This window comes from Mastacembelus armatus, chromosome 10 (assembly GCF_900324485.2).
Source record: "Mastacembelus armatus chromosome 10, fMasArm1.2, whole genome shotgun sequence".
In the NCBI taxonomy this organism is placed as follows: domain Eukaryota; kingdom Metazoa; phylum Chordata; class Actinopteri; order Synbranchiformes; family Mastacembelidae; genus Mastacembelus; species Mastacembelus armatus.
Window position 1 is genome coordinate 16121467 of NC_046642.1, and position 26422 is coordinate 16147888.

Consider the following 26422-nt stretch of genomic DNA (forward strand, 5'->3'; position numbering starts at 1 on the left):
TTTTCACCAATTAGGTCATGCCTGTCTTAATGGTGAATCTCAGCCCATAGTCTTTTGCTGTGTAGAAATCTTGTTGCAGCCTTAGTTTTCTTCTATTTTTTCTTATTAATGGAAGACTTGCTGCTCCTAGCCAGGTGGAAGCAGAGCAGTAATAAATGTGACCCAATATATCATCTGCAGCACATTACAGGGGAGCCAGGGTGATTATTCATGCCGGCAGGGGCATGAACAGACCTTTCAGGGGTTCATGGGCTCAAACTTTGAAAAGGGCGTCTCCCTCATCTTTCTCTACAGGGTAGGCAGAGTCTCCCTGTGTCCCCTCTAATGATGTTAGCTCAACTTTTCTCATGACAAATGTGGTGAAATCCATAAGATCAGACTTGGATAATGGGAAATGTGCAGGCTTTTTCAGCTGATTACTTGATGAGCCTGGATTGTTTTTCACATGTATTTATCAAGATCCTTTGTTTGTTTTCATGCACTTACTGTAATCATCATTGAATTCTGTAACCTTAATCATCAGTGTCAAACACATCAGCATTCGATTTGTAGTGTTTATGTTGCATTGTTAACTCTTTGGACTGTGATCGTGCAGACCATTTTATTAAGCATCACTGAATCTCAAATCCTAAAATTAGCTTCTCAGACGGGTGTAATCAGGACTGCAATTACCGTACTTTCAGTGAATAAACTTTTCTCCCCACCAGCCACATTCTTGGACTCAGTTAAAGCCGGCACTTCCACAGTCATTTAGTGAGGGGCTGGGAGATGATGGCATTGTGAGCAGCAGGACGCAGGGTGAAGGTAGATGGGCCGTTATGTTTGGAGCAGCCTGTGTTTACTGTCTGTTTGCAGCTATCAGGGCATACACAGAGACAGATGAGGCACAACAGCTGGCCCTAATGCGTGTTGGGTATGATCAGCCCAGCCCAGTCACAGCACATCAATAGACCCATACGTTAGCTGACAGGGCGAGCGCTAAACTGTGCTCGTCTAGCAGGTGTCATGGGCCCGGCCCCAGCACAGGTGATAGGAAAATAGGCAATCTGTCTTTTCACTGGAGGGGTATGGGGCGGGGGATTAGGGGGTGGTGGTGGTGTTGGGATGCCACCAGGCATCAGAACTCTGATCTCTCACAACAAAGAGCAAAAGAGCTGTTTTACACAATGACAAACATTCATAACCTCGACCAGCAGCACTTTCCCTCAAACAACTGCACGGACGAGCCAGGTGGTTACTGGGCTGATGCTGTGCCTCGTCAGGCTGGATATGTTCCTTATGGTCAGTCCTCACAATACAGATTTCATTTGTTCTGTATGTCACAATGTAAATGTTTTTAAGTTTCATTGCTCAAGCGCATCAGCTCTCCATTATGGATTAAAGCATCCACTCTTTGCCTTGTATATCATTAGGTACTGTGACAGGCTAAGGTTTGTGTATTTTGAAAGCTCTATAATACTGGAAATTACAATTCTCAGTGACTTGTAATTTATGAAGAAGTAAAATCTAAAAATTTTAGTTATACTTTAGTAAAAGTAGCATCAGCTTGCTCTTTGAGGTGGCTATTTTTACTAATAGAAATTAGAGTTACTAATGATGCTAATGGTAACAATTATGGTAACAGTACTTTTTACTACTTCTACTATTTTACTGGTGCAACAGATCTTTTGCCTTTTGCCATTTTCTGTAAAAACTAAATTTATGCAGCTCAGACCAGATAACCATAGTACGTTTATTACAAATATGAATTTAATTACTGAACTAAAAGAGCAAAGTATTGAATAGATAACATCACGATATCAATATATTTTTTTATTGATGTGATTTTATCATTAAATGTGGAGGGGGAAAAAAACTGATACTAAATCTTAGAACAGTGGGTATAATCAGCTTTCATGTGCTGAAACACTGTGACAAGTGCTTGAACAATTTAATCATTTGTCCAGGGGATCTTGGGAATGATGAAAATAACATGACGGTGCTTTCTGTGAAACCGATCTCTGTTTGCACTTTTTCCCCATTCTTCTCCCCCTTTTGTATTAAAAACCTGCTCTTGCTCATAGTATGCAGGTATTCAAGTCAGATGAGTTTAATGTCGACGGTAGTGAAATAAAAATCATTGTAGTCTGTTCAGTATGTTGAATAAATCCATGAATGTGTCTTGATCACAAAGCTTTGTATGTAAATTACAAGTAAATGAAGTGTGTGGAGATACTGGCACATAGCATCGGACCCAAATTGTCACACTTCAGCAATTTGACTTATATCTTAACGTGAATAGAAGGTAGCTAACCTGAATTATGGAAAAAATAATCAGCATTGTACTGTGAGTGTGCATTGCATTCACAAGATAACTAACAAACAGCAGTCTTACGTTAAAACAAAAGTACATCAAATTAAAATACAACCTTAAGGTAGAGTTAGACCTTTCAGCAGCAAGTATAATAGAGTATAAAAGACTTTTTAGCATGCACAATAAAATCACTGACTCATTGTAGTTTAGCAACAGCAGTTGCTTTAGCAGTTTTACTTTTTTGTTGTTGTTGTTGTTAATGGTTGTTTTAGTAATTTATCTGTGCTATTCTGAGTGATAGGTGAGGGAAAACAATTTTTCAAATTATTAGAGTGATCAGGGGCGGTTCTAGGATTTCATCCTTAGGGGGGGCTTAGCCCTCACTCTTATTGCTGATAACACTACCTACCTTCTACAACCACCTATGCGTCGCAGGACGTTTCATCGTCTCCCGCCTCCGGCTGACATACAGTACAAGCCGTTGCACTTCTAAGAAAAGGCTATCACGCATTGGCAGAATAGCTAATAAAATAAAATAAATAAATTAAAATATTTTTATGTCCTGCATGTCTAGTTATATTCATTTTTATTTTATTTTATTAAAATGCATTTAAAGCTTTGAGCTTGTTTTTGAGATTAGCATTGTTCTGAGAATATTGTCAAAAGGAGAACAAAAACAGCCTATTCATCATTTGATAATTTATTTGGACCCCCAGTGACAAGTGATTTATCAAATTTACAGACCTACAAGCAGAATTTAGATATTAAAATATTTTTTCCAGTGCTACATATGAAAAAATACAATGCATGAATGTTGGAACATAATTTTGGTCTTTACATTCTTTCCTCTGAAAAAGACAGGCAGCGATCTACCAACATTTTCTCTAATATATGGGTAGGCTTTTACCTGGAAGCCAAACTATGCCCTGCTCTGTGGGGGGAAGTGGTATTTTATTTAGGGAAAAATTACCTTAAAGTGAAATAAAGCTTGTCATTTTCCCTTTTCGAATTCTGAATTGTCATTAAAGCTGAAATCACTGGGTGGTTCCTTCATACCTGGTCTGTCATGGTCGTCACCTACCTTGCATTTCAAAGCAGTTCCCAAGCAGTCCCCAAAAAAACCTAGAATAACACACCATTATCCAAATGACATTCAAATGCTCTGAGTGAGACTATAGTTTCAGACTCCCATTTACCTGCTACTTTTACAGTCAAACAAGAAAAGCCATAATTGCAGTTAGTCACTAGGACTCTTTTCTATACCCTGAACAAAAAAGAATAAGTTGGCATGCTGACTCAATTTATAAAAAATGTTCTCATTAATTTAGATAATGATCTTTTTTTTCTGTTAAAGCGCTTCCCACTATTCTTCACACTTTTATATGCATTGGTCGACAGCCTTGATATCACTAGTCTCACAGCTTGAATTCTATTGGTATATTTTTCTGGCGCAAAGTGCTGCTTTTCACATATTTATTGCTAGTCACCTAATGCTCATGCACATTATTGGGTTGGCTGTGGAAGCCATTTCTGTCTCGGTAATGTAGAGCGTGGCCATCAAGGCTCTTTATGGATTGGGGAAAGCAGGGAGGAGGAAAAACCCAGACCAGATATTGTTTCCATTGTTGAGGGAACTTGGGAGAAAGGGCTGCTGTACTCAACACCTATGCTATAATAGCAAAGCAAACATTCTGAATGTGTCCTCATAGTGTTTTTTAGTATTCACAATACACAGATGACAGATTGAAAGGCACAAGTCTCAATGGGAGGATGTCAAGGACAACTTGAAGAATTTTGTTATTGTCCATAACGCTATAACCCGTCTGCAGATATGACCGGGGGGGGGGTCTAACTATTGTTGATAAATTCAATTTCCTTCTGTTTGGTGTATCTTGGCCACTGTGTTACAACTGCACTGAAGACTCTATTGTACTCTGTCAGTTGGAAACAACACATATTCAGCTTATATACTGCAAGCACCACGAACTGCTAATCCTTCAGAAAAAGAGACATTTATGTATGATTTTTCAGTATTTGATTTTATTGACTGTAGCAGAAAAGAAAGGCAGATACTGTATAGCTGTGGGTGGCACCACTCGCCTGCTTTACAGAAGTATATTTATAGTTTGTCTATTTCTAGTTAACTAAACTTTGGAAAGGTTATTACATCTGACATTTTTCCACATTAAACAATAAATTATTTTCATTTTCAGTATATAGAAAAACAGCCACTGCATAAGTTCAGCATGATGAATTATTCAAATGTGATTTTAGTCAACTGGATAATTGAGTTTTAAACATCTTCAGTAGGGTCACAAGAAGTAACCATGTAGAAATATTACACCTTTTGTAGACTACCATTTTTCATATCCACTACTCACAGATTCTTAAAATGATCAAATAAAATTAGAGTGAGCATAAAAACAATTAGAATAGAGATGAAGACTAAAATTTCCAGCACCTTCTGTACAATGAGTGCGGCTCCCTCGTTATCAGATGTTGCATGTCTTCAGCCTTATTTGCGGTGAGGTGTTATTAGCAGCGCAGCGGCGCTGTCCCACCTCATCTCATCATCTGTCAGATGATCATCAGTTGCTGTAACGGCACAGGAGGAGAGTCCCTGTGTGCTGCTTATCTGGTTCAGACACACACAAGCCTCTTGTCCCAGGGAGAGGAGGAAAGTAACAAAGTACATTTACTCAAGTACTAGTGTGGTTTTGATGTGCTGATACTGAAAATCTCTATTGACTGACATTTTAATTACTTTACATTTGAAAAAAGAATTATATTTTTACTCGATTACCACTTTTTATTGTGATGTTTTATCATTTTACTCAAGTGAAGAGTACTGTACAGTATATCTGTGAATCAGTTGCTCCTTCTGCCAATAAAGATTCGCCATTGTCTTTAATTTCCCTCAAGATTGTAAGGTCATGCTATTTATTTTTGAACATGTCATTTCACCGTTTTCTCTTTAAAAGAATATTGATGAGGTGAAGTTATTTATTTTCACAGGACAAAGTCTTACGAGTTGTGTGAAAAAAGTATTGCATAGGCATCAGCAGTCTGAGCCTAAAGCAGCTTAAAGACCTGTGACATTACTTCTGAGCTGCAGGCTAAAGGCAGAACAAGCACTGTGCTCAAGTGCGGTGCCATTTTTTTCCCCTTTTTCTTCCTTTATAACAACTTCAGTGTTGTTAAAGCAAAAGAAATTAGACTGTCTGGGAGAAAAAGAAGTAGAAACATCAGGTCCATTTTATCGAGGGGTTATTTTATTTGCTTTTGTTGGCGGAGCAGCTGGTCCTCGTCTGCTTCTATTACCATTTTTCTTTAAACCTAATGTGCAGTTTATTTAATTTTTACCTCGTTTGCGTCTACAGTGACTGCACACTGTCCTGCAGCATTATTGTTATTATTGACTTATCAGTGTACAAGAGTGTATGTAGCATTTAATTTTCATCATTCATAATGTACATGACTAGGTGAGGAGTCATGTACAGATCACAGGAGTGATTACCAATGCACAGTTAAAGGCCAAGAAACATGAGTCATTCTCAGAGGAGAATATTCATTAAAGTCAGGAGGCTAAGCTGTTGAACCAGCTGGCATTACTGCTTTTTTGATGGGACATTAGTTTGTTTTTTTTTTCTCCATAAGCTGGTGTTTTATTCATCAGAGTTTGTGCTTCATATGTAGTTTTGCTTCCTTGTGCTTGCATTTTTTTAAATTCAGATTAACATGAAATTGAGCTAGAGGTGTGTTTAGAGTAATGAAAGCCATGCTTCTTCCAAAACAGATTTGTATTCATGTACTGTTCAAATCAAAGACTTCTGTGTGTCTTTGCTTTTGGTTGTGATGTCAGAAGGGCTGAAGTTAGCTGGGGAAAAAAATTAAAAGAGGAAATAATCAGAAAGCTGTTCAGGTTGAAATGAGTTTACCCCTCTGGTTGCTGCTTCTGCCTTCAACTGATATCATAAACACACGTGAAGTTCAGATGCGTTTTGGTTTGCTTTGCAGAGAAAGTCATATCAGATAACCAGCACTGCCTTTCATTTCACACTTATCTACATAATTCCCAGTTATATTTCTCTTTCAGGTTTAGGGCCTCTGGATCTGAGGTTTTGCCACTTATAAACATGGTAAATGCGTTTGTCGTTTGATAGCACATGTCTGTGTTTCTTACAGTTGCTTATGGTGGTTGGAGTTGGCATTTGATGCCAGTCTCTTAAATATGAAAGAAAAGAAACAGTATTAGAAATGACTATCAATATTTGTTTGTGTTCATGGCTAAATGAGCCAAAATAATTTTTAGCTGCATCCCTTCAAGGACCAAAATCGTTGCCCAAGTCACCACAGACTGAAATATATGAGCAATTATTGGATGGCTTGCCATGAAATTTGGTATACATTTCCTGAATGCTCAATTTTGTCACTTCACAATTTTTAAATTAATACTTTAGTTTATGACTGATCACTCTCCCAAAAACCTCAGCTGAGCATGCTGACTAAGATGGTTAACATGGTGAACTGTGGACTCAGAGGCCCCATCTCAATGTTCAAATTAACAACCATGGTACCTTCCAGGTCAAGGAATGAAGTGGGCATCTGTCAGCAAACTGTTGCAAAGGAAATCTTCCTGGCTTCTGCTGCTACTCTCAGTTTTATTGAACTGACCTTTCAGCTTATTGATTATGGATTTTTTTTTTTCCTTTAGAATGTGGTCACACTGCATGGATTGCATGTACACCTCTCTGAGATATGATCACAATACGAGCCAGATCATAAAACTCCATTCATAGTGTTTTTTGGGTGCAAATATATCCTGCATTAACATTTGTTTTTCCGTATCCACATAGGAAATACAGAAATTGATTTTATGTTCATGTTGTAAACAAGGTTGTTGTCTTTTATATTAGTTTAATGCAACAGTATTGCCACATTCTTAAATTTCCCCTGGTTTCTTTGTGCATTGATTAAAACAAATTAAATTCAAGTTGTAGCAATTTGACATCTGTTTGATGATTTACTGTTTCTCAGTGTTTAAGTATATAAGTGCGGAGTTTTCTTCCAGTGCACAAACAGTGAGAACCGAGACGGAGGGTAGTAATGAACTCACTTCCTAACCTTGTGCACTTCATGTTTAACAAAGTCAGTGGGATCAGCCTTATATTTTGTCTTTTTACTGACTCTGGTGGAAAAGGGCTCGAACAAGAGCAGCTGCAGCTGTAACTTATTGTTAAATGTGCAGCTGACTCTTCAAACTGAGAGAATGTAAAAACAAAACAAATCAGTCTGAAACATTTAGCAGTATATTTTCCAGTTACTAATTTATCCTAATATCCTCAATTTGCTCAACTTGTAACTCAAATCCAGTAACTTAACTCAATTAGTTTTATATTTTCAAAACCTATTGAGTGACTTTGAACTAATGATACAACCTAATTTTTTAGGTTCTAGTGAATGAGCACATATCAATTTCAATATAGACAAATAGCTGAAACAAGCATTTTTATAATAATAAATACATTTGAGTATAGAAGAAAAGCTTCACTTCACTTAATGTCCGTACATGGTTCATGGTTCTCAGTTGCTGTTGTGTAGTTTAAAAAGCTTACTGCTCCTGTTGTGTTTGAGTCGAAGCGTTTATTTTTATAATGCATGTGTTTTCTGTCTTTGCAGTATACTCTAAGTGTGCCCAGCGGCAGTGCCACCGCTACAGTAAGTGCCGGTGGCTTGTTAAATTGGAAAGTTGGTACTGGCTTTGTGTTACAGTAATTAGAGTTGAACAGGTGATGCTTTATCTCAGCCTTGTTATGGATCGCATCGTCGTGTTGTGTTCTAATTCTCTGTCTGATTCTGAAGAGCCTCCATGCTCTGTCACACTAATTAGATAGCGTGAGTCATCCCCCATTTCTTTCTTCCTGGATTTTTACTGGGAGGGGGATAAATGATGAGACGAGGAGGAGGAAGAAGAGAGAAGAATTGGCAGGTTGGAAGTGTGGCAGGAGGCCTCACATTTACAACAGTTTGTGTCAAAAAGCCTTGGAACAAGCTGCATAACTTTACAGAGCTTCTGCCAACATCAGCAGTTACATGCTCTCCCTTTGCTGGTTTGTCATTTCACAAAATTTAACCTTTTGGACAGTGCCTAAGCTGGTTGTGTATTTTCTGTGAGGATGTGCTGCAAAGTTGGCTGAAAGAGAACATGTTTTATCTAATTGTAAATGTCCCACTGTAACAGTGCTTGTAACATGAGAAATGGGGTATGGAGCAAGTTCCATTTCGGTTCTGAATTGCAATTTGTAGTGTTTTGTTCAGTTTTTTTCCAGTCTCATAAACAATATAGATTACCAACAATACTGACATTCCATTATTTCAAGGTTTATGGCTCTTGATCATTATGGCAGCCTGCTTCACTTTCTGCAGTTTGAATTGTTCCACAGTTGTAAAATGCAGCGTGTGAAACCTCATTTTAGCTGTGGGCATATCCGGTAATTAAAGGATTAACTTGGTAATCTAAATTGTCTCTTGTCTTTTCCTTCCTTCTTCCTTCCATTATTTCTTAACATCCATTTCAAAGATTTAAGAATGCCTCCTTTCCCTCTCCGTCTGTGTTTCTGTTTCTTCCCATGCCTGTGCCGAGCTCTGTAATCAACTTGCTTCTGGATAACCTCGTTTCCGGCTAAGAGTAAGGAAACGACAAATCCACAAGCGTGTGTGTGCCTTGGATGGCAAAGACTGTGACTGCATCTGCCCCTCCTGACAGTTCAGAATGTCTTCAGTTCCTTTGAGGACTGAGTGTAGTTAAGTCAAAATGTATTTAAATCTCCATGGTTCCTTTTGAGAAACATCATGCACTGAACCGCCAAACAGGTGAAGCTTTGAAGAATCACATTGGGTTTTGCTACAGCAAGGGATTTTGAATCTTCCTCTAAAATGAGCTAAATCTATCAAGTGTTTCTCATGCCTGCACAGGCTTTACAGGACAAAAATAAAATTTTCTTCACTATGCTTTGTGAATTTCTCAAACAATCTGTATCCTCTTGAGAAGAACCTCTGCAGAGGGGTTTTTGTAATTCTTTATTTTTTCAGCCAAATGTTTTGCTTGGTTGAAGTGACCTTACAGACTTACAGACAGATAGCAAACATGAAATATCTAAACTGGGATTTACAAACCAGAGATGTTATTGAATGTTTTTTTTTTCCTGGCTCACATGTTTTGAACACCAGAAATATAATAGTGAAAAGAAGAAGCACATTTCTCATTAACTTGATCTTTCCATTCTCCAAGTTTCAATTATGTATTACCAGTTAAATCTAAGCTCTTCATCTCTTGACAAGATAGTATTCAATATTTTTTCATAAAGCAACTAAACACTTTCATACTTAAATTGTAACAGTCTAAAACTTGTAATTAAAGAGGACAGCATATACAGTGTGTAATTTTAGTAAAATATGCGCATTTATGTTGTGATTGAATTATGCATTGCAGGATACAGAATTTATTGGAGAGTCAGAACTAGTGATTAAACCACTGATACAGAAAGCTAATTGTTTGAGAGGCTGAAACAGCCGTGAAACCGGACTGTCCATGGAAACATCTGGAAACGAATGAAGACTGAGCAACAGCTGTGGCACTTGAGTGATGAATATGGATATTGCTTTAAATCTTGAGGCTCTTAATCTACACAGTCTTAATGGTGCTTCTAATAATAGGAATGCCGTTTCTGAATCCCAGATCTGACCATGTAACTATTTAAATCACAAAGATAAATTTGTCTCATCTTAGCACTCCTCCTGTTATGCAGACACAAAATCAGACTCCCAGCTGTTGGTCTTGCTAAACATCACTTTCCATCATTTCTTCACACACATTTGTACAAACATGCACATTTGCACAGACAGATGTACACACCCAGCCTCCATCATTTGCAGCTCTCAAAATGTCAGCTCTTTAACACTGACAGGAACTTAAAATGGACTCCTGGGTTTGTGCCTTTCAAGACAGCATCACCTTGAAAGGCGAGCTGAAGCGAAGTTACTGGGGAGTGTCGGTGCTGGTTGCAAAGGTAGACAGAACAAAATTGCTTCCCTGCTTAGACACCCCCACTGCTGAGTTGTTTCTTCAAACAGAAGATAGGATAAAATTAATAACTAAAAATCTACAAACTGGAATAAGCAGTTGTGTAAGCTCTTGTTCAAAGATGTAAGGCTCATCAATAGTGGTGCTATGCACCATATTTACACAACAAACAGTTTCAATTCATTTTCTTTTGTTGACAAAGTGTTTAACGACATAACTCAAAAACACAGACTTTAATCATTCAAAGTGCTGCCTGATGAAGTACAGATGATTTATGTTGCCAGCTTTTGATGGCAATTCTCTAAGTCAGTGATGTGACCCGAGTTTCAGGAGTGCATCTATCATGGAAATATTCCTGTCAGGGAGCACTGTAGGCAGCAGCGTGTTATGCACACAAATGTACAGCTCTCCATCAGTGTACATGCTTAGCAGCCAATTTTCTATTCATTTAAATTAGAGAATGTTGTAATAACATCACATGTGGTGTGTGTGGGTATAATTTACATATTCACCAATGTCTTCCTTGTCCCTTCATCTCCTTCTGTCCTTCATTCCCTATTTTTTCTACTGCCTCTCGGCATCCTTCTCCCTGCTAATGCAAACGTGATGTGAGGAAGTTTGTATTGCTGTGGGTCCCATTGCTCCTACATGTATATCTAATCCATTCTAGCCTTTTCTCATTAAAAGAGTTTTTTTTTTTTTTTTGTTTAATCATTTCTGTGTAAACCTGCATGTCTGTTTGCATACCTAATTCGGCTTCTCTCATTGACTGCAGGACTACTGTTTGTGAGCAGCTTTCCTTTATTTTGAAAATGCATGCACGTTTTGTTATTACCATCCCATGCATGTGTACGTCTGTGTACAGCATACAGGAGCATGCATGTTTGACAGCGAGTGTTGGTGATTGAAAGAGTGCTTGTTGAAGCATGGTTGTCTTATTGAAAAATGTATTCTCAGTCTCAGAGAAGTAGAGGAGTAAATATTTGTCATCTGCAGACAAACATACATCAGCAATGCTCTATATTATATATATGGAGCCTTCTTTTCCTTACACACCCCATTTCTACCTTCGCTGCATTTGGTTACTCCTAATTGTTAATTATGCGACAGACTTATTGATAGCATTTGTAACTCTATATAAATAATGTTCCTGTTCCCAGAACCCCGGTGTCCATGAAGCCACTTGAGCAAATCTGAGCATTCTGAAGAACCAAAAAAGGTTGATCTTAACATCATTGTTAATAGCACCTAAACATGAAATGGTTTAATATTCTGGATAGTAATTTTAATTGAATTAATTTGAGAGGACATTGTAAGGCGCTGATGGTGTCATAAAACACTTGTTATAGCTGCTGTTCATCACTGTGATGTAAATTATGCCAAGTGATTGCTCAATGATGCTTTCCTTTGGGGACATGACGTTATAAAAAAAAAAAATGTAATTGGCTCCAAAGGGCACACAATGTGTTGGTGCCATAAGGGAGAAACAAAGAGGAGGGTTATTTTCTCTTCAGCTATGGTTTTTCTCCCCTTCTGACACACTAATTTTGCGCCACATTCAGCGATTCTAATCTTCAAGTAGATAATGAACAAAATTTAAAAAATAAATGCTTATTTTACAAACGGTGATAACGAAAGTCAACAACATGTGGCACAGTGATACTAGCAGAGAAGATGTGAGAACACATGAGGAATTTCATTTCAAGATGAGACTTGAGAATTGTGTATACGAAAAAAGATACTTGCTCCTGGAAAATGATACAGTAGGTGACATTAAAGTAAAAATCTTTATGAAATATTGAAGATGGTAACAAAAGACATTTACTGAGCTGCAACACTTGTGAAAATATAATATTGCATGCTTTTTAAAATGCAGTAGTGTGTGCATGTATAGGTATCGCAGTTACAGGAATATGACGTTTTTGGATTTTTAAATCTCTTTCTGACTGTCTTTGACTGTATCATGATCACTTTATCATCTCCTCTTCTTGTGGATGTATTTAGTGTCTGAATTGGGAGTTGACATGGTCAGCTGGACAGATGAGACATGGGGGTCTGTGTGCAGCAGGAAATCTGCCCTGGACATCATATCTCAGCACACTGACAGCTGGTGCACCCTTGCTGTGTGTGTGTGTGTGTGTGTGTGTGTTGTTTTAGGTCAGTTGAATTGTCTCTCGAGAGAATAGCAGCTGTAGACAAATATTTGGTCACAACCTTAAGCATTTTTTGTGAAATATACATGAACATTATGCTAGATGTTTCAGTTTATTTAAATTTTAGGAATTGTGGAGGGAGCCACATAGTCACATAAAAGTTATTGGGCCCTAGCAACACATCCAGCATCTTGTATCAATTAAATCATCTTCATTGGCTGAATGATCAACAAGGGAGTCATTTAGTGTCCACTGTTTGTTGTTTCTGTGTATTCAAAATGATCTGGCAAAGGACTCGGATGCATTTAACAATTAATGGCAGCTTTAGCCAATCACGTTCAGTGGAATCTAATGCCCTGCCTATTGTGCTGCTGTATGTCTATTTGATTTGTGCATTGACCCACAAGAAGTCTGTTAAGTGGCTCATACTCCCTCTGGTGTGTGTGTGCATGCGTGCATGTGTCTGTGTGTGCACATTGACTTTGAAGTACATTGTGTCGTGACAATAATATGAGCCAATTTACTGCACATCAGCCCTTCATTATGGGTTTGATATAAAGCAGTGCGTGACTAGAATGTCCTCCCATAAAATGACAGTTTACTTCTCTAAAGAAATTACATGTTTAACCTCATTAACCTAAAGTGCATGTACTAAAATGGAAGAATAACCCCCCCCACCACAAGCACACGCACAAACCAACACAAATTAGAAACATCATCAAAAGTTGAGAGTTCACAGTGAATGTGACCCCTGCAAATGAGAAGACAGCAGCAACTTCAACATCAGGGCTTTGTCAAACCGTTCTCAACTCGTCAGGTGTCTCAGGTGGCTTTGGTTTCATTCTGTTTCAGCATCAACTTTCCTCTATGAGATGATTAACCTGGCAGGTGTGAGGTAGGCTCGCCCACTGTTATAGTGTGCTGTCGTCTTCAGTGTGCAGGGAGTGCGGAGGGTCAGTCCAGCCGGCTAATGGCTGTGGTCACAAAGCTGGAAGCTGGCCCACGAGAAGAAGCCACCATCATTAGCACCAATACACTTTCAAACAACCTGACCTGTGCTGGTCTCACACTGTTTATTAGCAAAGTTTTGGCTATTCACTTCCTATCTTTGGCTATCCAGCAATTATACTTACCATTCATGATGAACTGTGGCCTTATTCCCAGACACCATGAGACAAGAAACACTCACATACATAGTAAATAATGTCAGGCAGCTCTGTGGTCCTGAATAGAGAGCTGCCATATTAATGAAATTTTCTTCTCTGTAAATGTGTTGCAATAAAAAAAATGTGCTTGGATAATGGAGGAAAAGGCAAAGTGTCAGCAAGTGATGTATGTCGTTCATTGGACACAGAACATTTAGTTTTCATTAAGAGTTAAACATGTACACGAAACATTAATGGGGTTCAGCGGTAGCAGCAGTGGCGTGCTTCACTGTATCTCATCCTGATAAATTAGCAACTCAGCACACAGGGTAAAACGAAAAAAAGAAGAAAGAGAGACATTAATATAATGCGTAGTGGGGGAGGAACTGACAGATAATGTCTTTATCAAAGATTGGTGTTTATGACGCAATGTAATATTATCCCTGACCCGGGCATCAGCAAGCTGCAAGGATGAACGAAGGCTGAGTGGGGGAGGAGGGAGAGGAGGGGAGGAGAGAAAGGTCAGCATGAGTGTTGCCGTTTCATTATGAGAGATGTGGACTCCCATCCTCTCCTGCTGCACGGGGAGTGATGGAGAAGGTTGTTAATGCCCGGTCTGTCAGCCATATTGGATTCAGGGCAGTAAATTAATATTACACTCCTTTTAAAGAGGTTTTATTTTGGGATTTACTGGTCTCCCCTGAGTGCTGGTGGTGTAAAGAGGTTATTTCCCTCTTTCTACTCTGTTCTGTGTCCTCTCACTATCTCTCGCACAAGGCTAGTGTGTCTAAAGATACTGTGTTCACTGAGGAAGAATGTGTGTGCTCTTGGCTCCATTGTGTCATTCAGCATTTGTGTTGAACATTTTTCTGTGAGTGTAAACGTTAGCTGTAAATCGTAGAAATGTCCCCCTGAAGGTCTTCTCCTGTATGTCCAGACAGTGGTGATGTGTCTTCCCCTTCTTTCCTCACATCCCCTATTGTATATGTCAAAAGAGTCTGGAAGAATAAAATCAGACTCTGCTGTATATCAGATGAAGTTACTTGGCTGTCTCAGTCAAGTCTAACCTCCCTGCCGCTTGCCCTGTTTTTGCCCTGTGCTTAATGCAGGTAGAGTTAGAGTCCTGGTTGAAGAGCCATAACAGTGTAAAGTGGCCTAGTCACTGAGGCGAGATTTATGATCCTCAGTCCATCAGTGATGATGTTAAAGGGCTGTGATTAAGAGCCGAAGTAAAGACATGGACTCCCCTCTGTCCGAGCCAAAAGTACACAAGGCTGAGCTCTGTCACTGCCAGCTCTTGTCCATACAACTTTGTTTCTCTTCTTCACTAGTCTGTCTCTGTCATCTTCTGCCTCTTTCATGTGCGTATGTACAAGCTGCAATTCACCAAGGACATTGAATCTCTGCATTTGATATCTGGTATCTCCCGCATTTTTGTTCACTAGTCACAACTGCAAGGCAGGAAGGATTCAGCTCCTGCCATCATGACAACTTGAAAGCTTGAAAGCTTTTTTCGTATTTATTTGGCATCCCTCTAAAATCTTTGCTTCTTTAAATCCCTGAAGGTTCTGAGCACACCGCCACAGCAACACTCCCTGCTGCCTTCTCTGACCTGTTACCTCACTTCCTGGTGGAGCCGGAGGATGAGTACATAGTGAAGAATAAGCCTGTGACGTTGACCTGCCGCTCCACCCCAGCCACGCAAATCTACTTCAAGTGCAATGGCGAGTGGGTTCACCAGGATGACCACCTGATTGAGCGGACCATTGACCCAGCGACAGGTATGCAACTCTCATCTAAATGATTCATTTCCATTGAATTTGAGGTTTCTTCTGGGCGTGTTTTCAGCTGAGCTGCAATTTCACCTGTTGTGTATGTTGCTTGTTGTGTATGTATGATATGTGCACCTCCATATATACATTATGTAAAGTATTTGCTGAAACTAAGGTTTGCAATTTGCCAGTGATTACTGTGCTTCATGAGGCTGTTGGCTCATCCTCCAGCCTATTTAGCCTGCCAGTTTCATAATAAGCACATTGGTTTCAGTCTCAGAAATCTCCTCCATCACCTTGGAGACCTGTTTGTTTCTCCCTCTGTTGTGCTGCAAACCTCCGCCTCTGCCATCAGTATCATAAACATGTATGACACTGATGTGGTGTGACTCAGTGATCTGAAAATTAAAACCACCCATTCATAGACTTGACAAATCATGAAATGAGAAATGTGAAAATGACAGTTTTCTCTTCTGGGGGAGCAGGAATGCAAATGCATTAGTTTGTAGCTCTAATTAGCAAATGTGTATATGAAAAAACACACACAACTAAGCACAGCATAAATATATAGACACACCCATCTGAATCTGCATAGTACAGTACACACAAAGTGTAGGCGTTTTGTTTAAAGCAGGTAAATCTGAAGGGTAGTTTCAGTAGAAATGTCTCAATTCGTATGTGCACAGTGAGATAAAAAGCTCACTGTGCTAACATTTTATGCGTCTGGTCTACAGGGTTTGGAATTAACATGCAGCAGCTCTGCAAATGTAGGCAAGAACTGTCATAAAGAAATGTCATGGGGGTGTCTAGGTGTCAGTTCAACCTGACACTTTGGTAGGTGAGGATTTCTGATCTAGTTTATGTATGAAGACAAATATTCTCCCATACTGAGGCTTTGATTGGTGTGCTTGCTGATTCTCCTGCTCCTGCAATTTTTTCTCCTAATAAAACAAAAAAACAGGATGTTTAAAATTCTCTGCTGCGCTGGCGACTTTGAGGCACGGAGAGTGATTTAAGTTTCAGTTCTCTGTGGTATGGGAGCTTATTTCCTTGTACTGCAGAAGTTAAAAGAAACTAAAATGTGGCTGTATGTATGTAGTCTAGTTTGTGTCACTATTCTATGAGCATTTTAACTGCAGGGGGAAGAACCGACTGCAACCTGCATCTCATCTTTGTAGCTCATGTCATTCACAACCTCACTGTCACTCACACTCCAGTTTGAGTTTTTAGATTTGTTTTACCTTGTGTGATAGGCACAATTTTGAAAGCCGGAGTCATACTCTTGTGAATAACAGCCATAAAATACTCTGAGAAGTTAATTGTAGTTCCTATTTTGAGAACAGAAAGTAAACACGCAAGGGGAACGCTTGTGTGTTTGGATCATTAAGAAGAGATTGTCAGTGAGTCAACGCTGATAAAATTTGTTCAATTCTCAATGCTACCTTTCTCATTTTGTTGTTTCATTAACAATTCTAATGTCATGGTTTCTCACAGTTGCTGAGGGAAGTGATACAAATTAAAAGTGCCAATATCCACAATCCATCAAGGAGAAAGATTTCTGTTTCTTTTTTTTTTTTTTTTTTTTTTTAATGGTGTAATTTTTTTTAATAATTAGCCTTGACCTTAGCCACATCTAATGTTAAAGCCTTAGTGATCCAGGACACATACATTATAATTTTTTATTTACCTTTTTCTTACCTTTTTGTATTGTAGTTGATGTGTTTACATGCACTTAAGTAAGCATGTTACTGTTGATTTTCTCCAGTAAGCTGAGTTCTTAAACATTGTGAAAATGAGAATCCTAGTTTCTGCAGTCAGGTTAGGGGTTGTGGGAAGTCTGGTTTTCCCAGCTAGATTTTATTCTGCAGAATGCTGATTTCTCTGATAGAGTATCTAGCTTTTTTTTTTTCTTTTGAAGTGGCAAATGCCTGATAGTAGGCAAATATGTAAAATGTACAAGCAGAGGGGCTGGGATAAATGGAGAGAAAAGGCCATGAAGGAATGTATTATTGTATTTAAAATGAGTCAATCTAAAGTTTGATTAATGCTGAAACAAACACAAAGTAGCCTCAATTTTTTTAAAAGTTCTTGTGGCCATTTCTTGAAGTGAACCCTGTAGAGGTTGGGCTAAAACAGTGGTCTTCAACCCTGGTCCTTGAGAGCTACTGTCCTGCAGGTTTTCCAACTAGGCCTTCCAGTTTCTGATTGGCTGAACACACCTGATCCAGGTGGAAAACAAGCAGGACAGTAGCTCTTAAGGACCAGGGTTGGAGACCACTGGGCTAAAGGGTGAATCTGATAGCCTGCTGTTAAACCTAAACAATCTAAATGAGTTCTGTGATTACAATTTGAACCTGGTGTCTCTGAGCAACCTTATCAATTAAGTACATGTAAATGCATTTTACATATTGTTTGCAGCTCTAGATTTAATGCAGCTTGAAAACTGGTGACATTGTGGAGTTGGCTGCTTAACTTTGATGCGATGAATATGAATTTCATTCTGTCAATAACAACGTTCTGTCAAGAACACGATGTGCCCCATAAACTGTTTATGGGAACATCGCATTACCAATGCAACGTTGCTCTGCCAGCATTTAATGATGATGGACCATTTGCCATGTGGTTATGAGCCATTATAGTCAGCATTTATTTGTCTGTGAAACAAATCTGTTGTGCCATGGACCCCTGCAGCAGTAAGAGGCCCCGTCTTTACAGACCCTGTGAAGTTCCAAGGCCCCTTGCAGCTCTGCGCATCACTCTGCGGTCTCGCTGCCTTTGATGAGGAATCCATCATATGTGAGGCTGTGCAGTTATGAAGGACACGTGGTTGTCCGGAGGTATGGCTGCTCCAAAGTACCCACATCGATCTCTCAAACACTTGTGCTGTTTAATGTCAGCACTGCCCTGAGGAGTTTACTGATGGCTCCCTCTAATCCCCCTTCATGCAAGGAACGTGGGGCACACATATCCATCTGCGTTAGAAGTGTGTGTGAGAGAGACCGACAGAAAGAGAGAGTGCGTGCGCGTGCAACATATAGGCTTATCAAGCTGTCCTTTCACCCTGGCCGTCACAGTTACACTGGACTCTAAACCCGTACCTGTTGCCTAGCAACCAGGACTTCTGTCGCACCTAAAGCTGCCTGATATCAACATCACTCCTTGAGGAGGGAGGAATAAGGAGTTTGGAGACATACCCAAGTTGACAAAAATTGATTGACAATTTATACTTAGTCTAACAGTGAAAAATCACCTTTTCAAGATATCCCATTTCTCTAAAAGGACCTTAGTGATATTTTCTGCCTGACTGAGTGGTTGCTGCCCAGGCCTTGCAATGAGCTTGATCCCTGGTTGTTTTCTCCCTTCACAAAGACGCGTAAATATTTTGAACCCAGGTGACCAAATCAAAATACTTCTGAGATATTCGCCCAAGTTTTATTTGATAGCATGTTAAACTAATTAGGATTTTTAACGCCGTTAGAATTTGTTCTCCTGTCCTGTGTTCAACATGATGATCAGCCTTTGATGGCCCACACATACATTTAGTTTAGGTTTAACGAAGGACCTATCAATAGATTATCAATAGTTTATTATTGTTTATATAAACAGTCCCACCAAAATGTAAACACTGGGTGGACTTGGACGTTTGGTTTATCACTGTGTGTGTTGATTATTCATTATGTGTTAACAGTCCTGCTGTTAGCTACAAAAGCATTTGAGTTTGTCTAATTGCTTCTAAAAAGGCTTCACAAACCCCCAAGTTGCAGAATTTTCTCAACCCATAAAGTCACACTTTAACCAGTAATTAAAACGTGTCAGTGTAAAATTGAGGTTAAGATTTATTTATTTTTTATTTAACCTTTTGCTACAACCAGGAAAGCCTCATTAGGAATAAAAATGGCCTTTTCTTGAGTGTTCTGTCCAAAATAGGAGCGTTTCAGTCAACATAAAATGGATAAAACTAATGATAACAAGAAATGCAGTTATGAAATTGTGAATAACATTTCCAAAATGACCATGTAAAATATTTAATCCTAAAAAGAGCATAGTGGCAACTTAAATAAGTTTAAGTCCTGTCTAAAAGCATAAAAAATAACTAATACAATAATTTCTTAAGACTAAACATTGGGGTTCTGCTGAAATAAGCAGCCAGACAAGAGAGCACCCAGTTTTTGCACCAATGACTTGCATTCAGAATTTTTTTTTTTTTTTATAACTTTTTATATAACCTCAGAAGGTTCCAGGGAGATGGAGCAGCAGTTATTTTACCCACTTCAAGATGTTTACATTATCAAAGATGAAGATGAGTCACAATCTTAAAATGGAGCAGAATAAAGTTGAATTTGACCAATATGAAAAATTATTCTTATAGCTATAAATGTATTGAACAAAACATTTCTTCATCCAATGAGTATCATGGCCACGCCAATTATGCCAATGTAGATCACTAATATTGGTTTGAATTTGTATTATTTGCATAAATGTGAAAAAATACCTTAGTTTTACATTACTCTATCACAACACATAGTATATTGATGCCACTGTGTAATTTAAAATTTACTTTAATAGACAATTCTATACAGGCTATGTAATATTACCAACATCTGTCTGTTTGCATTTATGGAAGTGCTCAATATGACTTTTCCTGATTCAAATTTTTATGTAAGGATTTGTAAAATCTGTTTCATTATAAAGCATTATAAAAAAAATTACATTTGGAAAATTAAAAGCAGTGGGAAACACATTTCGAGGTTCATGTCTGCACTGTAAGTTGAAAGCCAAACTAGGCTGTCTCTTTTAAAATGCACGCCTGATCATCAGTGCGCTTAAAGCAGCCTTTTGTCAGATGCTATGTGATCTGCTCTAAGAGTGTCAACAGATTCTCACAGTCCTAATGACTTCTGGACATGTTTTCATTGCTAAAAAATATCGAATGATCAAAGACAGTGGAAGCCATAATCAATATTTCCTCCGCCTTCATGAGGCAGAACAGAGTTGAAGGAGTATCAAAAATGTGGCAGTTTCAGAGATTAACTGTCTAGCTCAGCACAGCAGAGGCAGTATTCAGCAAACTCCATCCATGTTAAGTCCCTGCAGATTCAGGTAAACGTCAAAGTAACTGGAAGGGTCTAAATTAATAACTGATGCAGGTCTGAAGTGTAGGCATGTTTCAGTCAGACCGTTCAGTATTCAAACCTCCAGCAGTAAAAAACATGACATGTGGATCACCGGCTACAGCAGACGTGCCCTCTGCCCCCATCAGACAAGTCTGTTTATTGAAACGGATTCAGCACAGGAAAGACAAAAGAGCTGCTCCAGCCGATTGTGTGCACAGCACAGTTACAGTTAGACTTACTGACTTCTCTTTCTGATGTGTGGGCCCCCTAACTACACACACAGCAGTATTTCGACACACACACACTCAGAGCCATTTGTCTCAAAAGCTCATTTGAACATGGAAAAGGACAGAGATGTCACAATTTGTCCTTCCTCCCTTGGTATCAATGCCCAGTATCGATCCATCCTCGAGTCTATCGGTTCTCATTACCTGTCCTCAGAAACTTACCTCAGTTGTTATGGCAGTAACTTCTTCCAGCACCCCAGTTGGTTCTGTGAGTTTCTCAGGTCATGCTTTCTAGAATGGGAGAAATAGAGACATCTGGTGAGTCCTAATAAAGACATATCCTCTCCGAACAAATCAATGCTGACAGTGTGTTTGCATAGATTAGGAGATTCTCCCACAGTATGATTTCTTATCAGACACATGATGAGTAGAAGGGAGATTGGCATTTGAGCAGAGGATTGTTGTATGGGCCAGACTGATTTGATTGTGTTTGCATTTCATCTGCCAGCATTGATGGAAACGATTTTGATCCACGTGTCGCATTGTCACCTCGGCAGCAAACCCTCTCAGGTGGAAAATACATGCATTTCACATCCCTATTTCAATAAACCTCAGCAACTGCCTTATAAAGACGAGCGAAGATTATATTTTCTTTGTTGATTGAACCGGATATTGACAAGGCTTCTTCAATGAAAACAGAAGATGATAGGGAAAATAATCAAACGCTGCACACGTGCCTTGTCATTTCAGAGTTTAGTGTAATCCTACACACAATAATAATAAACTATTCTTTTTTATAACTCGATATATTGTATAATTTCAGACCTCTATATGGTTATATATATATATATACCCCTTCCTTTAACTCCCAGGTTTAACAGCACCGGCTCTTTCCTGTGTCAATCCTTTTGAAGTCTAAATACCATGTATGACGTAGTCGGTAATCTTTTAAAACCATCTATCACTTTCTGAATAGAAGTAATAATGTGTTATGGCACCACAGGGCTAACCCCTCTGTCTGCAAACCAGCAAGGATTCATTTGTATAAAATATGTATTTTCTGATTGACTAGATCCTGGATTGTAATGTGATGACATATTTAATTTCTGATCTTAAGGGGCGATAAGCTAGGCTTAGCTGAAATGATCTGTAACCTTTATTTTAATACCTCAATACTTATCCACAGTATTATAGCAGCCAATCACCTCTCTCACACCAACTTTCACCTACTCTGCCCCACTCTGTCCCTATATTATACATTTTCCCTTCTCTTTTTCTCTGTCCTATTTAGGTCAACACCAAAGATTCAGATAAATATCTTTATTATTACAGGAGAGGTAGAGCAGGTCCCTTTACAAGAATGGCATTTAGTAAAATGTGAACGCAGCAGGCAGCTCGCTGTCATTTAGTTATTTGTCAGAAGTTAGGTGAATTCAGGATAGGGTTTCTAATGGCACTGGGGCCACACAACAGTGATTAAACATTATCTTTAATGGAATATTGAAGAACAGTCCTGCTGCAATTTAAGCAAAACCTGATAGGCCTTTGAGCCAGAATCTAATGAACAGAAGGAAATAAGAGAATCAGAGGGGAGGAGGACAATATAGTCCTAAATGAACAGAATGGCCTTGTACCACCTGCTAAGCATCGATCAGTAGCCAAGGGGACTAATTGATAATGCATTATTAGCTGCTTCCCCATAATGGGACTTGTATTTCATCCTGTCCTTGATTGCAGGACAGAGGGGGAAGGATTTGGCGATGAAGCACAGAAAAACAGATGGCAAGGTGAATTGTTCCCGTGACACATCTGCCAACGTGTTCTATTAGGCATCTCAGGCAGGTCAGCCCAATTTCTGCATCCGTGTCTGTGTGTGGAGGCAGACCTTTCTCAATGCAGCACACCTCAGAATGAGAAGAGAGTCAAAGAGGATTTAATTGAAGCCGGTGTTTGTCTGGCCTTGAAACAACTGCAACTGTGTTTTGAGCAGTAGGACTAAAGTGAAGCAAACAGAATTAAAAACGAGCCAGCTGTGCTGATTGATCTCGCAGATAGACTCGTTCAGAGGCCACACTTCTTGGTGTCTCTGACTGTGTAAGTCGTATTTTTATTTGGAAATTTGAAAAATGTAGAGTCTGTTCCTTTGAAGTTGCTCTTGACATGCAGGAATAATGAATTTCAAAACTAACTGCAATTAGTAGAACAAAAGTGGGGAAAAAATGATAATTACCATTTGTCAAACAACAACGCTGGCGTTCCAATCTCCCACACACACAGCCTTTGTCCTCCCACCAAAACATATCCCGCGTCAGCCTTGTGCTTTGCTTTCTCTAAAGTAATTTCGTATTTGTCAGGCTCACAAAAGCTGTGCCCTTGCTGGAAGTTGGAATGCATTCAGCAGTCTTTCTTTCATGACAGTTCAAGTTACTTCTTTACCACGTCTGGTAAAGACAGACATGTTATCAATACAATCCTATAAGTCAGCATTTTTAGTTTGTGTGTGTAGTACATATAAGGGCATGAGTAAAAATAAAAATTCAAAAATGTCTTAATGTTGAATTGATCATTTTTAATATATAACAGATCACTGGTTCCTTTCTGCTACATCATTTACAGCATTTTAGCTTTGCAGTCATTTGCAAATTTTCAAGTAAAATACATTTTAAAACCAATTTTCAAAGGCACACAAGTGCCTTTCAGGATTTACTCAGATTCCTCTAAATTTAGTTCTGCGTTTTTTGTGCCATAACTGAGACATCTTAATAAAGTGCGGTCTGCATGCAAAGAAATGCTCCACATGCTGTACTCAGACCACTTGTAGTGCCCTTTTTTCTGAGCAAATCGAGGCCAAAAGTTGCAAATTTGACCACAGATTGCCTCAAAATGTGCCATTTTAACAAAATACACAGAGCTGGTAAACCTTCTCTCTTTCCTTCTATTTTTGTTTATAGGCAATAAACTTGGATATTTTTCTCATTTTATATTTTCACCATATTGTAATTTTATCTCTCAACTTGAATCCATATCCTTTGGAAATGACAGTGCTGAATATTATGCTGACAGAGGGAGACAGAGTGGAAGGTTTGTGGTGTCAATCAACACCTGCTCTGCTCAAATTTGTTTAAAAATAGTGGATCTGGGAGGTGTAGTGAGGGAGCTGACAGCTAAATAGTCCATGGAGATATTTGATAGGCAGACGAACTTAGTGGTTGACAGTTAATGCTTTGTGTGTTTGGCCCCAAGGAGACTTTCAGTATAGGTATTTTACACACCCCTCGAACAAACATCAACTTGCCATTCTCCTCTTTTTAAACTAGAAGCTGCAGGGTGTCCTGGGTATGGGATAGTGGTGGTGATGTAGTGAAAGGACTATTTTAAACAGTGAGGGTAGAAGAATAGCTTCAATCTCCTCACAAAGTGCAGTGTAAAATATAAAAAGCAGCACAGAAAATCTTCTATGAAAGTGTCTGAAATAAGAGGTTATGTGCAAGTGGGCTGCTGCTTTTATAACCCAAGGCATCAAAACCTGTTTAGTATAAATTATACTTTGAGAATTCAGCTATAAATGCTTTTCAAAGTCTCAAGTTAAAACTACAGTGGATGGACTGTGTACATGCAGGCTTGTACACTTTGGTTCAGGTGAATTGAAAAATAGGCAAAAGTGTCCACCTCATGTTTCAGGGAATAAAAATCCACGTCCCTGTGTCTGCAAGACTCCTGGATTCAGGCAATGAACAAAAAGACCATTCATCGTCATCACAAAACAAAAAATGCCGAGGCGATGCTGCATGTGTCTGAGAAAACCTTTTCATCAGAGCAGGTGTTCAATGAGGCATGCTGACAACAAGAGCAGCATTCCTGGTCTGGGAGCCATCAGGAGGATCTTCAGGATTTGATGTGATTGAAATTAATAATTCATTCAGTCACATTGTTTCGGACCATGTATTTGTTTTCTGAAGATGCTTTCTTCTGTCTTGTTCAAAAACCGGCAAACATGTTTTTAAATATTTTTGAATGTTTTATAGACAAAATGATTAATTGTGAAAATAATTAGAAGATGATAGATAATTAGTTGCAAACATGTTCTTAGGTATGCTTTACAGTATTTCATTCTTTAATTGTTTTAAAATAATTACTTTATAATATTTTGTTTGCCGCAGTAACCTAATGTACTGCACGTACTTTATAGTAACCCACATGTGTATATAAGAATCCAACACCCATTCTCAACATCTGTTGCGGTACATCTGATATCACACCAAACTCAGGGGTCTGCTCTGTACTTTTACTCCATTTTCCTCAATGTTCAGGTTATTTATAAAGTCCACAGTTCTCTGTCTTGCATCTACACGATTAATAATTTAAACAGTCACATTTGAACAAAGAAATTAATATTTCAAGGCTCAATCCGTGTTCGGTCTGCAGCACTTCATCCCCTCATGCATCACATTTTGGTTGATGCTGGACTCAACAAGATGGTCCATGCTGGAATGAGAACCATGTAAACTCAACATCATGTCACCACTGGAGCAAGTAGGGGATTTAAAAAGATTACAGACTGAGGCTGTGAGCAATTTCCAAGTATTATTCTTTAAGTTGTAGCTTGCATTTCTTACACTGCAGGATATGTTACATAGTGTATACAGTATTTAAACGGTATTCCTCTCTCCTCCTTTCCCTTTCCTTTGCTCTGCTCTAGGAAGAAAAGTGTAACTTATTTAGATTCTAAGATACATTGTCAAATTTTGTTATCATAAAATACTGATTTATTTTTATGTGAAGAAACACAGTGTGTCTTATTTTAGCTGCTGTTGGCTGCTTGTGTGTAATATTGCGAGGGTGGTATTTCTTTGGGAAAATTTGATTTGGAGACCCATAATAGGTCTGTATCTTGATCACACTGACTAAAACTCAAGTTTTACTTGATTCTCATGTCAAGGTTTATAAGATTACTAATTGTTAGCATGTAATTTATTGACAACAGAAAGAATGACTTAGTTTTATGGATTTTTCTTGCCTGCAAGAAAGTGTTTGAAGTCTCTCTTTGGTTAAATCACAGTTGTTGAAAGCAAAATAGAGAGTTGTAAACAGGAAATTTGTTTATATGGTAGTTCTTTAATATAAATGCCAGCTTCAATTGGAAGTAGAGAGCTAATTTCTGCAAAGTAAAATAATCATTCATATAAAATACTGTGTTTATTGTAAGTTACAATGTGAGTCAGTATCTACTAATACAATATGATATTATGAGAACAAATGATAATTTTAGTATCTCAAAGTACTTCAGAAATGTGAATAAATTATGTTTAGTTGTGTAGAAAGATTTTTCTAGCGTCTGTGTTCCCCCAGGCTGTTTACTGAATGCTATTTGTTGTTTGCTGAATATTTGCATTCACCCACACACACCTTCATTGGATTACCAAAAACCTCTGCCTTCTACCTCAGACAACACAGCCGGCCAAAGGCCCAAGAGGGACTAACCGATCGCGAGGAGGGAGGGAAAAACCCTAATTCAATTTGTATGGTGCAGAGCACTCTGCAACCAGATGGGAGACAGGCTGACTTACCTGGAGCAGCTTTCCTTATTTACTTCAGTGCTCAAGGCCATGTCAGACAAGGGAGAGAGAAACATGTT

The 26422-nt window shown here is 38.7% G+C and overlaps 1 protein-coding gene across 1 annotated transcript in view; it reads left to right on the plus strand.

Annotated features, from left to right (window-relative positions):
* The window catches only part of unc5a (unc-5 netrin receptor A), a 116487-nt gene that overhangs the window by 42542 nt on the left and 47523 nt on the right, over positions 1–26422 (plus strand). Inside the window, exon 2 of the mRNA XM_026330405.1 lies at positions 15240–15455. Within this exon, the coding sequence (XP_026186190.1) occupies positions 15240–15455 (216 nt within the window). The remainder of the gene's footprint in view (positions 1–15239; positions 15456–26422) is intronic.